Source organism: Pantherophis guttatus, chromosome 7 (genome assembly GCF_059756535.1).
Source record: "Pantherophis guttatus breed Tessera chromosome 7, ASM5975653v1, whole genome shotgun sequence".
Classification (NCBI taxonomy): Eukaryota; Metazoa; Chordata; class Lepidosauria; order Squamata; family Colubridae; genus Pantherophis; species Pantherophis guttatus.
The window spans coordinates 22869093-22883169 of NC_142069.1; the positions used below are offsets into that span (position 1 = coordinate 22869093).

At 42.3% G+C, this 14077-nt stretch overlaps 1 protein-coding gene and 1 long non-coding RNA gene across 4 annotated transcripts in view; one reads left to right on the forward strand and one right to left on the reverse strand.

The window, feature by feature from the left end:
• KIAA1549 (KIAA1549 ortholog) overlaps window positions 1–5767 on the reverse strand; it is a 133754-nt gene extending 127987 nt beyond the window's left edge. For all 3 annotated transcript variants that reach the window (XM_087873771.1, XM_087873773.1, XM_034403287.3), the window contains exon 1: window positions 4309–5767. In XM_087873771.1, the coding sequence (XP_087729897.1) occupies window positions 4309–4564 (256 nt within the window). In that variant the 5' untranslated portion in view covers window positions 4565–5767. The remainder of the gene's footprint in view (window positions 1–4308) is intronic.
• Window positions 5256–11029, forward strand: LOC117655674 (uncharacterized). Its single transcript, XR_004588753.3, has 2 exons — window positions 5256–5389; window positions 10353–11029. It is a non-coding gene; the product is annotated as an uncharacterized LOC117655674 (long non-coding RNA).
• The last annotated feature ends 3048 nt before the right edge of the window (window positions 11030–14077 follow it).

Genomic DNA, 14077 nt, shown 5'->3' on the forward strand with positions numbered 1-14077 from the left:
AACTCAGCCTATTTGTTGACATAGCCAAGTCCTTAGGCCCCGACGGAAGGAGCGGAGATCAGGCGCCCTCTGGAGCTCGGTGGGTAACTCATTCCAGAGGGTAGGAGCGCCCACAGAGAATGCCCTACCCCTGGACGTCGCCAGCCGACATTGTCTGGCCGACGGTACCCTGAGGAGGGCAGCCCTATGTGAGCGGACAGGACGGTGGGAGGCAGGCAGGGGATGTTCCTGCAAGTACCCTGGACCTAAGCCATGTAGGGCTTTAAAGGTGAGTACCAGCACCTTGAAGTGGATCCGGAGGACCACTGGTAACCAGTGCAGCTCGCACAGGAGAGGTGTTACATGGGAGTAACAGGGAACTCCCGTAACAACCCGCGCAGCCGCATTCTGGACCAGCTGGAGCCTCCATGTGCACCTCAAGAGAAGCCCCATGTAGAGAGAGTTGCAGTAATCCAAACGAGAAGTAACCAGGGCATGAGTGACCATGTGAAGGGCATCTCGGTCCAGGAAAGGGCGCAACTGGGGCACCAGGCGAACCTGTGGAAAAGCCCCCCTGGTCACGGCCGTCAAATGATCTTCCAGAGACAGCCGGGAATCCAGGAGGACACCCAAGTTGCAAGCCCTTTCAACGGGAGCAAGAACCTCCCCCCCCCCATCAAAAGAGATGGGACCTCTAGAACACGAGGTGCCGGCATCCACAGCCACTCAGTCTTGGAGGGGTTGAGTCTGAGCCTGTTTCTACCCATCCAGGCCTGCACCGCCTCCAGGCATCGGGACATCACGGAAAGGGCATCCCCAGGGTGGTCCAGGGTGGAGTTGTATAACTGAGTATCATCAGCATATTGATGATACCTCACCCCGAAACTAAAGAATTGAATGGGGGGCTTCCGGTTAGGACCTTTGTGGCTCTTTGAGTGTTTAAGGTTGCCAACTAGTTACTTCCCAATACTTCTCACATCTTTGAGTGAAGTAGGATCATAAGTTGGTCACAATCAATTATCTATTGGAGTGGCATGTAAGTCGAAGGAAGGAAGGAAGGAAGGAAGGAAGGAAGGAAGGAAGGAAGGAAGGAAGGAAAGAAAGAAATATTGCTACCACCAATGGCTTCATTTTAAGGCTATTATAATTATTACAATATCAATTTGTTTTGAAAAACTTGAAGGATTGATAAGATAACCCATCTAATATCTAACCTACTACTTTTGCTAAATAGGTTAAAACAGAATATAACTTTAGCCTTAGTGCAAATTAGATCACAGAATAAATATCTTGTTTTAAAACTGACAATATCCTTATACAATGGAACAATTCATGCAGAACACTTTGAACAATATGCAAAAGAAATATATGATTATAATACTATAACAAGAACACAGAACAGAAGAGCTTTTTAAAAATAATATTAATAACAACAACACTGTAATAACTCAACAAGTGCCATGTTTATACTTACAAAGCCAAGAGGAAAAAAAAATCCACCTGCATATATTATAAAAAAAATCTATTTGCTGAAAAAAGTAAAACTGTGACGTCTGGAAAAAATTATCAGTAGCATAGTTCAAAATGTAGATAAGGATTTTTCAGTCATTTTAAGATAAGCCTTTTCAGTCAATTTAAAAATCTGTTTTTGAAACCTACTTCTCTGGGCAAATCAAGTGATTTTTCAAAATCAGGATATTCAAGTTCTCCTAAACAGAATCACGTTTCCCGTAATAGATGACTATAAAGATATCAATACCTCCTTAATGGAAAAGAGATTCAGATCTGCTTAGAAAAGGAGGCAAGGAATAGAGTGCATTTGAGAATGGGTGTCAAACTAATTCCCAGAGTGCAACCAGACACATTTTCCATAAATGACCTGGTTCAACTTTCCACTGCAGCTCCACCTGTCTTGACTGCAGACAAGAAAATGTGTAACAACATAAAAGACAGTTTACATCGGAGAAGGAAAAAATGTCAGTGCAGAACAGTTAATCCTGACATAACGAGGAGAAAGAAAAGAACTAGGATAAATGTGCTGGCAAAATTTAATCATTCTTGCTGAACTTGTCTAGTAGATCTCAGTAAAGGCTGCACCGGTTGAATAATGACTGCAACACCTGAAGCGTGGTAAAACCTGAACGAGGTAAATTGCCTGGCAGACCTGAAGAATGCCAGCCATTCTTTTTGCAAAGAAGAGATCTTAGAAGTCTTGTCAGTTTGTCAAACAGTAGGATATATGTCAGTCTTCTCCAACATGTCAGATAAAGTAGATCTGTAGATTCCAAATTTTAGTTAGTGTGTTCAGCCTCAATATACCATTTCCAAGGGACGATAGTATATACCAATGATAAATGGGCATAATAATTAAAACAAGGCGCTTTTAAAAGATGTCCATACTCTCCAAACTGCAGAATCTCTTGACACATCTTTCACTCAGTATATTCTATTCAGCTAGAAATGGGATAGCAAGAATGTCTCTGAATCTAATCTAAAAGTGTACAAACGTCCACAAGGAATAATCCTTGTCCATGCAAACACATTATATCAAGAAGTTTACTTGTTTTTGACTTAACATGTTGAGCGAACCATATTATTGTGATATCATGCTATATGTTATGTCTAATTGCATTAATTGCAGCAGTTAACAATGGTTATTCAATCAATTATATCAATTTCATATCTAAACCATAGCTCCATACATGTTGACCCACTTGATCTCTTTCCCAACCTGATTCCTTCCCTAGGAATCAAATCCACCCTGATGTTACTTTTTTTTAAATCCACCTCGATTTCCAGAGTAAGAAATTGCCCTTTCTCAGTGTTCCAACTTGATTTTTTTCAATCCTGAAGGTACTATAAATCCTAAGAATCCAACTCTGATTTCCCCAGCTGTCTTCCAATGTTGTTTCTTAGTATTTAGAACAGCAACATAATGTTACTGATACTGTGATTAAGCATAACATTCAAACAAGTCATCAACCGTAACTGAGAAGGCTTAGGTATTGTGATAATTCAATTTTCAATAAAAGTCTGATAAGTTTTTTTCTACCATTTGCTGAAAAAGAACTTTCCAAGTGGAGATATCAGGATGGGAGTTCCAAATTGTAGCTAGGTCAGTTCTAGAGAAAGCCAACATCTTACCAACATCACTTTTATCAGTACTGGCATGCCATGTACCTGGAAGTAATTGAACTGCAAGATAAATCAGACTTCCCCATCTTAGTACCCTCTCTTAGTACCCCTCCAGGTGTGCTGAACTTCAGTTCACATGAAAGTTTATAATAAGGTTTTCCTTTGGTAATTTCCTTTTTATGAGACAGGCAGGCAGGCAGGCAGTCAAGGAGGAAAGAAGGAAGGAATCTTTTTAGAAATGGAAACTGTTTAGATAATGTGTTTGCCACCTTTATGATTTATTTAATTCATTTAGACCACTTATATAATTCAATTACCCAGCTGGATTTCAAAGTCTACTATAAGTAGAAAGCAAAATAAAATAGCCTTGCAGTTTAATGCTAACAAACTAGAGTGATTTCAAAACCAGATCCATTTGAACACACAAATGGGAACAAGGTTTAACTGTACAGTTATATATGGCTCTCATTTCCAGCCCTTGTGATTCTACAATGAGCTGCAAATAAATGCACCCAGAATCATAGAAGCCAATACGAAGACCTTTCCAAACAGCTAAGCACTTATTTTGAAAAATGCTTCACCATTCCCCAAAACAATGCAAATTCCATATACATTGTTAATGTAGGTATATTAGTTTTTAGAGGCATATCCATTTTCCAAATACAATTCAATTACAAGCAACAAGCCACTCCTTATCCATTCCAATAGACAGGGCCTCCTACCCTTTCCACACACAGAAGGATGGCGGTTATTTATTTATTTCACCGGCAAATGAAAGAATATATTGCCTTTGTAAAAACAATTTTCGAAAGTATTTCTCCAATTTAACCATACAAGCCTAGCAAAAGGCAAACAGATTTCCTTTCCACGATACATAAAAAAATGAGAGGCATAAGCTTAATTGTTCTACATCCTCACAGTTGCACATCCGTATAGTATTGCAGAAACACTTTTATTTGGTGGAGAAACCATCATTTATAACTGTCCTGCAAATGAAGGCAGGATGAGAAAGACGGGAATGATTCTAAAAAGCCTTTGGCTACAATGTCTGCTGGGAAGGTAAAAACAACAGGACTTTTCCTAAGACGTAAAAAGGAACCCTAATTGCAGGCTCAACAAAAGAAGCTGAAAAGAGATACGGAAGCCAGGAAGCCGAAACCTGGGACTGGAGGACAACCTTTTCTATCCCCTTACCTGCTATTGGGGAAGTCAGAGTTGCCGGCACCGACAGCAAGATGGGCAGCAATACCGGGAACCCTGTCCAAAGCACCAGGTGTCGGGCAGTGCACCAAGGCGGACCTGGGCAATAGAGGAGCAGCGTGACCAAGGCAACCATAAAGCATCTCAACCCATCCATGGCAAAGCCAAACATCAAGTCATCATCTCGGTCACCTCCGGCATCCCTCAGATGAAATCGCCGAGTGGGCTGTCCACTTTCTCTTCTGGCCATCCAACACCAGCGGTCAGGCAATCAGTCATCGAAGGCATGGGGAAAGGGGGGGGGGGTTCCCCACATCTACTAGCCTCCTTTTCCTTGGCTGTCAAATTGCAGGCGAAAGCGGCCAAGCTGGGGAGTGACCCAAGGGAGAAGAAGAGGTGGAGACCTCTTGGGGTGAGCAGGCAGGGTCCGAAATAAGTGAAGGGAGAACCTGGACTATTGAAAAGCAGATGAAGGGGGGGGGAAGCGATAAAGTGAAAGGAGCTTCTCCTATGTTTAAAAGGGCGGGGTGTGGATTAGTGTATCCCGTTCCCGTTGGGAGGAAGGAGACCGGCGTGAAAGGATGGATGAAGCCAGACCAGGCAGACAGAAAGAAGCCGGAGGGATTCAGGCTTTGGACGGCGGGCGGGAGGAGAGAGAAAGGGAGCCCCCCCCCCGCACTGGGATGGGGAAGGGAGCTGCAACAAGCCAGTTGGAGACCCGGCGCGGCGGAAGGCAAGCAGCGGCCAGGGCGCGGGAGACGAGGCCCCTTCCTCGGTACAGCAAACGCCAGGAGAGGAGCGGGAAAAGCGGGAGAGGCAGAGGCCGGAGAAAAGTCAGCTGGCGGATCTAAGGCTTCTTGCTTTCCCAGAGTCCAGAGAGAGAGAGAGAGAGAGAGAAAGGGACCGGCTCCTTGCGGTTGCTTCTTGGCCTTTCCCGACTCTTCACGTGGGATGGAGCGGCGGCGGCGGCGGCGCTCCTGCAGCTAACGGGAAGCCTCCCTCATTTTGTCTTCTCTGCGCCCTCCTTCTCTTCCAAGAGCCCACCCTCTAGCTTCCCAGTGACGCTTCTTCGGCGGTGAGGAGTGGTTGGGGGGGGGGCGGGCGGAGGAGAAAGCGGAGACAAGGAGGCGTGGGCGGGGAGGGGAGGGGGGCGAGGCGAGGCGAGGCTTGGGAAAGCACCTGCGCGCGCGCTGGTGGCCGGATGGGCGCGCGAGCCTGGCGCTGGTGTGGAGAGAGAGAGAGGGGGGGGGGGAGCGCAGACCGGGCAGTGGCTAAGAAAGGCGGGAGAGAGCAAGAGGGCGAGGGAAGGGGAGCGGGGGGGGGGCGCGCGCACGCCGGACGCACAAGCTCCTCGGCCGGGCAATTCACGGCGAGCGCGCGCTGGGGGCGGAGCGCGGGACAGTTTTTCATTAACAAAAAAAGAGAGGGGAGGGGGAAAGCAATGGTGGGGGGCGGGCGCGGGGGGGGAGGGGGAAAAGCCGGGGAAGGGAGGCGAGATGGCGGTGGCGTCACAAAGGCCGAACTCCGCCCCTCCTCCCTTTGCTCCTCGCTTTTCCTCTTCCCGTTGCAATTCCGTCCGCTAAGCCCGGACGGCGAAAAGGGAAAGCGGGTTTAGCAGCGGCCAGAAGCCGGCCACGGTCTCAAGCGAGGGGGAGTAAAGGGGCGCCTGCGTGGGAGGCGGAATAGAAAGAGAAGGACGCCTCCTGCCCGCCGGTGGAAGTTGGTTGGGGTGGGGAAGGCTTCGCTTCTCCCTCCCCCCCCCCCCCGAGATCTTATCCGAAGTCCTCGCTCTTCTGCGCCCTCGATTTGCAAAGGAACAAAAGACGGAGCGCAACTAGGGACAGGCGGTAACCACCCTCACGGACGCCTTTACAGCGTTTCCTCGCTCAATGTCTATCGAGATTCTGTCCTTCAGAATCCTGGTAATCCCAAAAGTTTTGTTTTTGTTTAAAGACAACCGAACTTTTATTTGTTTTCCTTGAAGAAGTTTCGCTTCTCATCCAAGAAGCTTCCTCAGTCCCAGGTGCAGAACTGAAGAAGCTTCTTGGATGAGAAGCGAAACGTCTTCAAGGGAAAAAAAACAAAGAAAATCCCTTTGAAAAAGCATCTTTGGGACCTTGCTCACTTAACGTTTTGAAAAATCCCAATGTGCCTGTCTTAGACTTAAACTTAGAATAAATTTAATGTCACTTTGAACGTACATTAAAATGAAATTTGGTTGCATGCAGCTCTCAAAAGCTCTCCACCTCCACTATATACTACATAAACATGACAAAGTAAATAAATACAACATTATGTATATACCCACATCAGCAATGGATTGCTACCGGTTCTCCCCGGTTCTTGTGAACCAGTAGTGGAAATTTTGAGTAGTTCGGAGAACCGGTAAATACTACCTCTGCCTGGCCCTGCTCCCAATCTATTTGCTACCTCCTGAGCTTCCAGCTGATCGGCTAGAAGGAAAAAATCAGGGCTCACTTGACAAAAGAAGAGGAAAAAAAAAAACAAGACACCATAGCTTTAAACTGAGAAGCCAAGAAGCCCTCCCAAATGATCGGCTAGAACCGATCCGCTCCTTGCAAACTGCTCGTAGATTGGTAGATGGTAGATTGGCAATTGAGGCCAAGCTGCCTGAAAGCGGTTTCCGATGCTCTCGGTGGTGGCAGAGCGGCAAAAAACTGTTTAAACTCTTGCCACAGAGCTTCAAAGGGCCGCCCTACAGCTGATCAGCGGTAAAAGGCAGTGTGATGGTAGACCAGTGCACTCCAAAAACAAATGGGTAGACCGGTATGCTCCAAAAAACAAATGGGTACAGACTGGTACGGCTCTGCAAGCAGTTAAAAGCCTGGTAGACCAGTACCTCTGCTAAATCCTAAAGAATTGTCACATGACCATCAAACCACGCCCATAAAATAAGCCACGCCCACAACCGGTAGTAAAAAAAATTTTTACTACCCCTGACCCACATATATGACATGGAGAAACCACTCAGTCTAGTTTGGATGTATACATGTACATGGCAAGAAAAACAAATCTTGCGACGGATGGCATAGGGAACAAAGCTGTTACAGAATCTGGTAGTCCTGCTAGAAATATTTTGAAACCACCTCCCAGAGGGGAGCAACAGAAACAGACCATGAAATGGGTGTGTGGCATCTCTAACAATGCTTTGAGCTTTAAGCATGTCTGGCATGAGAATGTAAATAAGAACACCTTTCGGTACTACACTATAGGCATGTAAAAGTTGTTAATTTAACAAGCATCCATTCCCAGCTGGACCCTTGAATAAATTACAATATGTTTTTAAAATGATGTTCTCAGCCCACGCAGAAAAAAACTTATTGGCAGGATTCATACAGCAGGCTAGAGACAACAGTTGGGTGAGTTAATCACATTGCAAAAGAATATTTACTTTTACACTTGGTGTTAAACCAAGTCTTTGCTAATCACGAGGAAACCACCTGGTGCCTGACAGCATGATGGACCTTGGCTGGAGAGAATTTGCAATTTAACAGCCCTTGGGTCTGTTCCAGTGGTGAAATCCAAATGTTTTTACTACCGGTTCTGTGGGCGTGGCTTGGTGGGCATGGCAGGGGAAGGATACTACAATCATCCCCACCCTGCTCTGGGGCCAGCCAAAGGTAGTATTTGCCAGTCTGTGCCGGTCAATATCTGAACTACTCAAAATTTCCGCTACCGGTTCTCCAGAACCTGCTGGATTTCACCCCTGGTCTGTTCCTCCAGTAATCTTCAATATCCGACCAGCCAATGCTGCCTGATTTGTGGTTGGTCGGATCCAGGTCACCAATCAGATTAAGCCATAATATACAAGTGCCATGTTATGTTAGCTTAACAATTGTCACAAAAATATGGTAAAATCAGGCTGATCACATGAGTGCTTCAATGTATGACTGTCATGACATAGGATGGAGGTCTACCTGGACTGGTATAAAGGTAAAAGTTCCCCTCACGCATATGTGCTAGTTGTTCCCAACTCTAGGGGGCGGTGCTCATCTCCATTTCAAAGCTGAAGAGCCAGCACTGTCCAAAGACGTCTCTGGTCATGACTAAATGACAAAGGCACACAGAACACTGCTACCTTCCCATCAAAAGTGGTCCCTATTTTTCTACTTGCATTTTTTATGTGCTTTCAAACTGCTAGGCTGGCAGAAGCTGGGACAAGTAACGGGAGTTCACCCTGTTATGCGGCACTAGGGATTTGAACCACTGAACTGCCGACCTTTTGATTGACAAGCTCAGCGTCTTAGCCACTGAGCCACTGCTTGCCTTGCTGCACTGGTATATTAATACTGAATTTCTTGGGAGAAAATTGACAAACATTTGTAAAGGAATCCATCCATGTAGCTGGTTTAAAAAACCTCATTTGCTCCCGCTATTTTCAGAATATGGTATTTACTTCTCTATTTTTATACTTCTTAAATCTAGCCAGTATTTATTTTTGCAGTTTTCTTTTCTGAATTGTTAGTCTTTATCCCATTTCCCATTTCACTCAGTTAATTTGTCCACAGAGCTACCCCTTGGACATTTTATGCACTATAGCCCTTTCTGTATTTTTGGTGGCTCCGATATATAAGGTAGTATATAATATGAAAGTATATAAGGTACTTTCAATAAAATATGTGGACTTCTCATGTTGCTTTTTTTCCCCCAGTAAGTAATTTAGGTTAAAAAAAATTATCTACTTCAGAAATGTTCTACTATTTGATAAGTCCACCATTTGCATTACAATAATCAAAGGCAACAATTTGAGAGCAACAGGTGCAGGGATGAAATGCTCCCAGTTCAGACAGTGATGGAAGTGGGTGGTTCGGAGAACTGGTAGCAAAAATCCCTGACCCCCACCCCCATGCCCAGCTGAGCCGCACAATCATCAGAGGCTTTTTCTTTTAATTTTTAAAAGCATTTTTTCTACAACCTCTTTGGCCAAAAAAATGCTTTTAAAAGTAAAAAAAAAAGCCTCTGATGATCACTTGGCTCAGCTGGGATCGTCAAAGAGATCATCAGCTAATGATCCCAGCTGAGTTGCCTGATCGGCAGAGGTTTTTTTCCTTTTAAAAGCCTCTGGCGATCCAAGCTAAGTTGCCTGATTGGCAGAGGCTTTTAAAAGAAAAAAAGCCTCTGCCGATCAGGCAACTCAGCTGGGATTGTCAGAGCCTTTTGAAAGCATTTTTTTTACAACCTCTTCGCCGAAGAGGTTGTAGAAAAAATGGTTTTAAAAGAAAAAAAAAATTGGCCACGCTCACCCAGTCACATTACCCCACCACCACCAAGCCACGCCCACAGAACCCGGTAGTAACACATTTTAGATTTCACCACTTAACAGGTGGTAACATTTTTAGCAAGCTTTGGCTGACCTTCAAAATGCTATGGAGTGTCAAATCTACCCAATAACTAGGATGGAAGACCATTGGGAAAATTCTGAATGGTGGACTAGTGTGGACATCCTGAAAAATATCCTGGGAAAAAGAAGTGGTAAACAATTCCCTTATCTCAAGCAACAATATGAATTTGGTTGTGTAATCATCAGGAGTCAAGCTCAACTTGGAAGCCTTTATCTTGCAGCTTGAGTGGCATAGCTACATATCGTCTAGCTCTTTTTCCCCCCTCTCTCTATGATTATAATAAGGCTACAAAAAGGAATAGGCAGCAGTGGCCATATTTACAATCACAAACATGTTGTGAGATATCCTTAATAAGCACTGTTTAAAAAATATCTCAGAAGATTTGTCTAGCTACTTAAGCAACAATGCATTGAAGACATTTGGAGTCCCATGAATTAAGCCGTATCATCTAGTGACATACAGGAAATGTGCCTTTTCTGTTGTGAGACCTTCCTTCTGGAATAGCATCCCAGAGATATGAATGTCTTTCATTCTGATGAAATTCAGGAAGGTATTCTTCCAGGTAAGTTGAGGGTAGAGTTACTGTTGAATAAGTTTTTGCTTATATGTTTATCTTTAAGGCACTTATTTCTCTCTCTCTCTCTCTCTTTGGTACTGTTTCCCCTCCCAAACCAGATCAATGGATCATTGAACACATCAAACCAGAGTTCTCACCAAGCTCAAATTATCCTACTTTGGACACCTCATGTGAAGATCTAGAGAAGGTTCTAAAGCTTAGAAAGATGAAAGAAAAGAGAAGAACCAGTAGCAAGGTGGATGGACTCAGTTACAGTAGTGATGGACGCACTGTTGAGAAACCTGAAAAACAGGTTAGGATAGATCATTGTGGAGAAAATTGATTTATGTGGTTGCTAGGAGCTGGAAATGACTCAATGGCACACAATCAATCAATCACCCTTTTTAAACTGTAAGCTGGGTAGGGCGTCAGGAGTTGGGCAGCCTCCAAAACTGCAAAATAAATAAATGAGTTTAAATGTCAGCTGAAGTATGCAGAAAAATAGCCATGCTTTTGCAAAAGTACATCTTCCATCACATAACTATAGAATTCTCTATCTCACAGCAGGAATTTTGTCAAGGGGGCGAAGTGACAAGGTAGAATGTGTTTATAATCTGCTACAATATACCTGTCTGTTTTTCTTTCATATGTGCTTTGTAATTAAATTGACAGGAACACAATACAGCAATGTTAAGAATGTAATGGATATTTTTGGCAGTGCCTCTTTTTCACAAATTTGTTGGGAAAAGAAATCTGTACTTTAAAATAGCACCCTGGGAAGCTGCTTTATACAAAATCAGACAAAGTGGTCCATCATTCTTATTCAGGTTGATGGGCAGCAGTTCTCAAGGGCGTGCTATGGCTGTATCAAATCCTACTCAGGAAAGTCAAATAAAGGTGGGTACAATAAGCTCCAAATTAGTCAAGGAATCAGGACCTTGGACAGAGTACCAGAAGAAGACTGGTTGTAGAGTTTCCTTTATGGATGGAGAGCTGTTGCTTCAGCAAAATGCATAGCTTTTCTCAACCTTTTCAAAACTAGCCAGGAGCTAGTGGTGCCATTTCAAGAAGAAGAAAAGAATTGAAATAGATTTTTATTTAGTTAACACATTATATACCAATATCAAAGATCTTCAGCAGTTTACAATACGTGGAAGGATGTAAAGGGTGACATTTTCCTTTCTTCTGTATTAGGGACCAATTTTTATACCTTTGGTGTGAACTGAAACTTAATGTCAAATTATTCAGAGTAGTAAAACCAAAATCAATTGCAGAGAACTCCAAGAGGATTTCTCAGAATTAATAAAATGGATAACAATTCCAGAAAACAGGAATTGAAAAAGGGCGACATTTATTTTAGAATTTATTAGAAAAGAGATTGAAAATAGAACTTACCCATGTCATAAGGTATCTTCTATCCATATACAGGTATATGGGTTGCCATAGATGCATTATGAAATTTGTTACCATAAAATGTTCTGATGGCCACTAACATGGATAGCTTTAAAGGTGGATTTGACACATTTGCATCTACCAAGAATATGGCTTCTAAACAAAGACTACAAAGTACTTCCTGAACTGGAAGAAAATCTTTCTGAATACCTTTTGCTGTAAAAGAAATATGGGAGGAATTGTACACTTGTCCTGCCTCTGGGCCATTATGAAAATAATTGTTTTTTTTTTTTTTTTTTAGTATGGAAGAATTACTATGTCTGTTTTCTTTTATCCTTTACAACAGGGGTCCCCAACCTTGGCAACTTTAAGACTTGTGGACTTCAACTCCCAAAATTCCTTAGCCAGCTTTGCTGGCTGAGGAATTCTGGGAGTTGAAGTCCACAAATCTTAAAGTTGCCAAGGTTGGAGACCCCTGCTTTAGACTACTCCCCAGCACAAATCATGCAATGTAGCTTTTTAATAAAATAAAGGAACATTATCAATTGTACAATGGGATAAGCTTTTGTAGATTAGAGACTACTTCATAATATATAAGCTTCTTCTCTACAAAAACTTCTGCCATTAGAAATCTGTTCATCTTTGAAGTGCTGCAAGAGCCTTTGTCAAACTGTCCCAGCTGTTCATTGGAAACGGCCTCTTTCTTGGGTGCATTATTTATTTCAGAACCCACAATTATCAGGATGCAAACACTTCTCATCTCCGGTCTTGCCTGGTTTCATGAGTAACTAGCAGCAAAAATATTCTAAACTAAGATGGAGAGTTTGAAGTTTACTCAATTTCCCTTTCATGTTCAAATTTCTGTTTATATTTTATAGCAGCTATGCAATATCTGAATTGCATAGCTGCTATAAAATATAAACAGAAATTTGAACATCGAAGTTTTACTTCTGCCTGTTTTGTATCCTGCTTGTAGAGAATGGTACAAATTCCCCTTTGGGGATGTATAGAAGCCATGGCCCCAGAACCAGTAGTAAAAAAATTTGAATTCCACCACTGCCTCCAAGGTCCATTCCAACTCTTCTTATTCTATTATTCTGTAACTTAAAATGCTAAAGGCTATGAGCTAGCAAAGCTGGAGGGGCAGGAAAATCCTTTTGACACACTGGAGAACAAATCTGAAATTCTCTGTCCCTTCTGTTTGCAGCCTTCCCTGACAGAAAAGAAAAGATTCATGATTACATGACTGCAGGGCCCTTAGCAACTGGTCATAAATGCAAACAGGTTGCCAAGCACTCGACATGTGATCATGTGAAGGTGGGAATCATACAACAAGGATTACCGTTGCTAAGGGAATTATATCTGATTCTGATTCCATATCAAAGTGTTCTGTCCCAAAGCAAATTGCATTAATCCAGATTCATTTTTTTTATATATTTAGTAATAGTATAGCTGGGATGGCTATGTGTGTACTGAAAGAAAACATCCAGAATTATTGGACCAAGCTTGGGATGCAATACTGCAATACACCCATGGAAAAATAGTTATTGATTCTGGCCTAGGGACAGACAAGATACAGAAAAGATAAGGAAAAAATCTACAGGTGGCATTTACCCCTGACGAGGATAGCCAGAATGTTCAAGAACAAATCGGAGAAGTGTTGGAAGTGCCATCAGACCCCAGGATCTTATTACCATATGTGGTGGACATGCGTAGAAGCAAGGAGATTTTGGACTAAGATACACACATGGTTGGAAAAAATGACAAAGAGACATATTGACTTTAAACCAGAGATATTTTTATTAGGGATTTTACCAGAGACATTTAACAAAGAATTGCAATATTTAATTGTGAATATTTTAACAGCGGCTAGAATTGTATTTGCAAAAAACTGGAAAGGAGAGAAGATAATTTACTGATGAAGAAATTATTAAGAAAATGTTGGATTGTGCCAAAATGAGTAGATTGACATTTGAAATAAGAGAACAGGAAGATAAACAATATTATTTGATATGGAAGCTATTTTACCAATGGATAGATAATAAAGCATGGAGATGAAATATTATATATGAAATGAAATTTGGATAAAATGTTTAAGCACTTGTTTTTTGTTAGAGGAAAAAACATCTGTCATATAATGAGATTTTGAAAATTTTGAGAGCACAAAATGATTTTAACCGATCAAAATACTGTCTGTAATTGTTTAGAAGGTTGATGTTTTAATGTTGTTTTTGTTTAAAAAATAAAAAACTTTTTGCAAGAAAAAAAGATAAGGAAAAAATGTTATGGGATTGTAAAGATATGTTCCCCATATAACCAGATTTAATTGTTGACAACTACTAACAGTGGTTGGTGAAAATGATGGAATCTGTGAAAATGGCTAAATTAACATCTTTGATTAGAATAAAAAAACATTTATGGCTGATTAGAAGCCTCCTGTAGACTTTTTGTA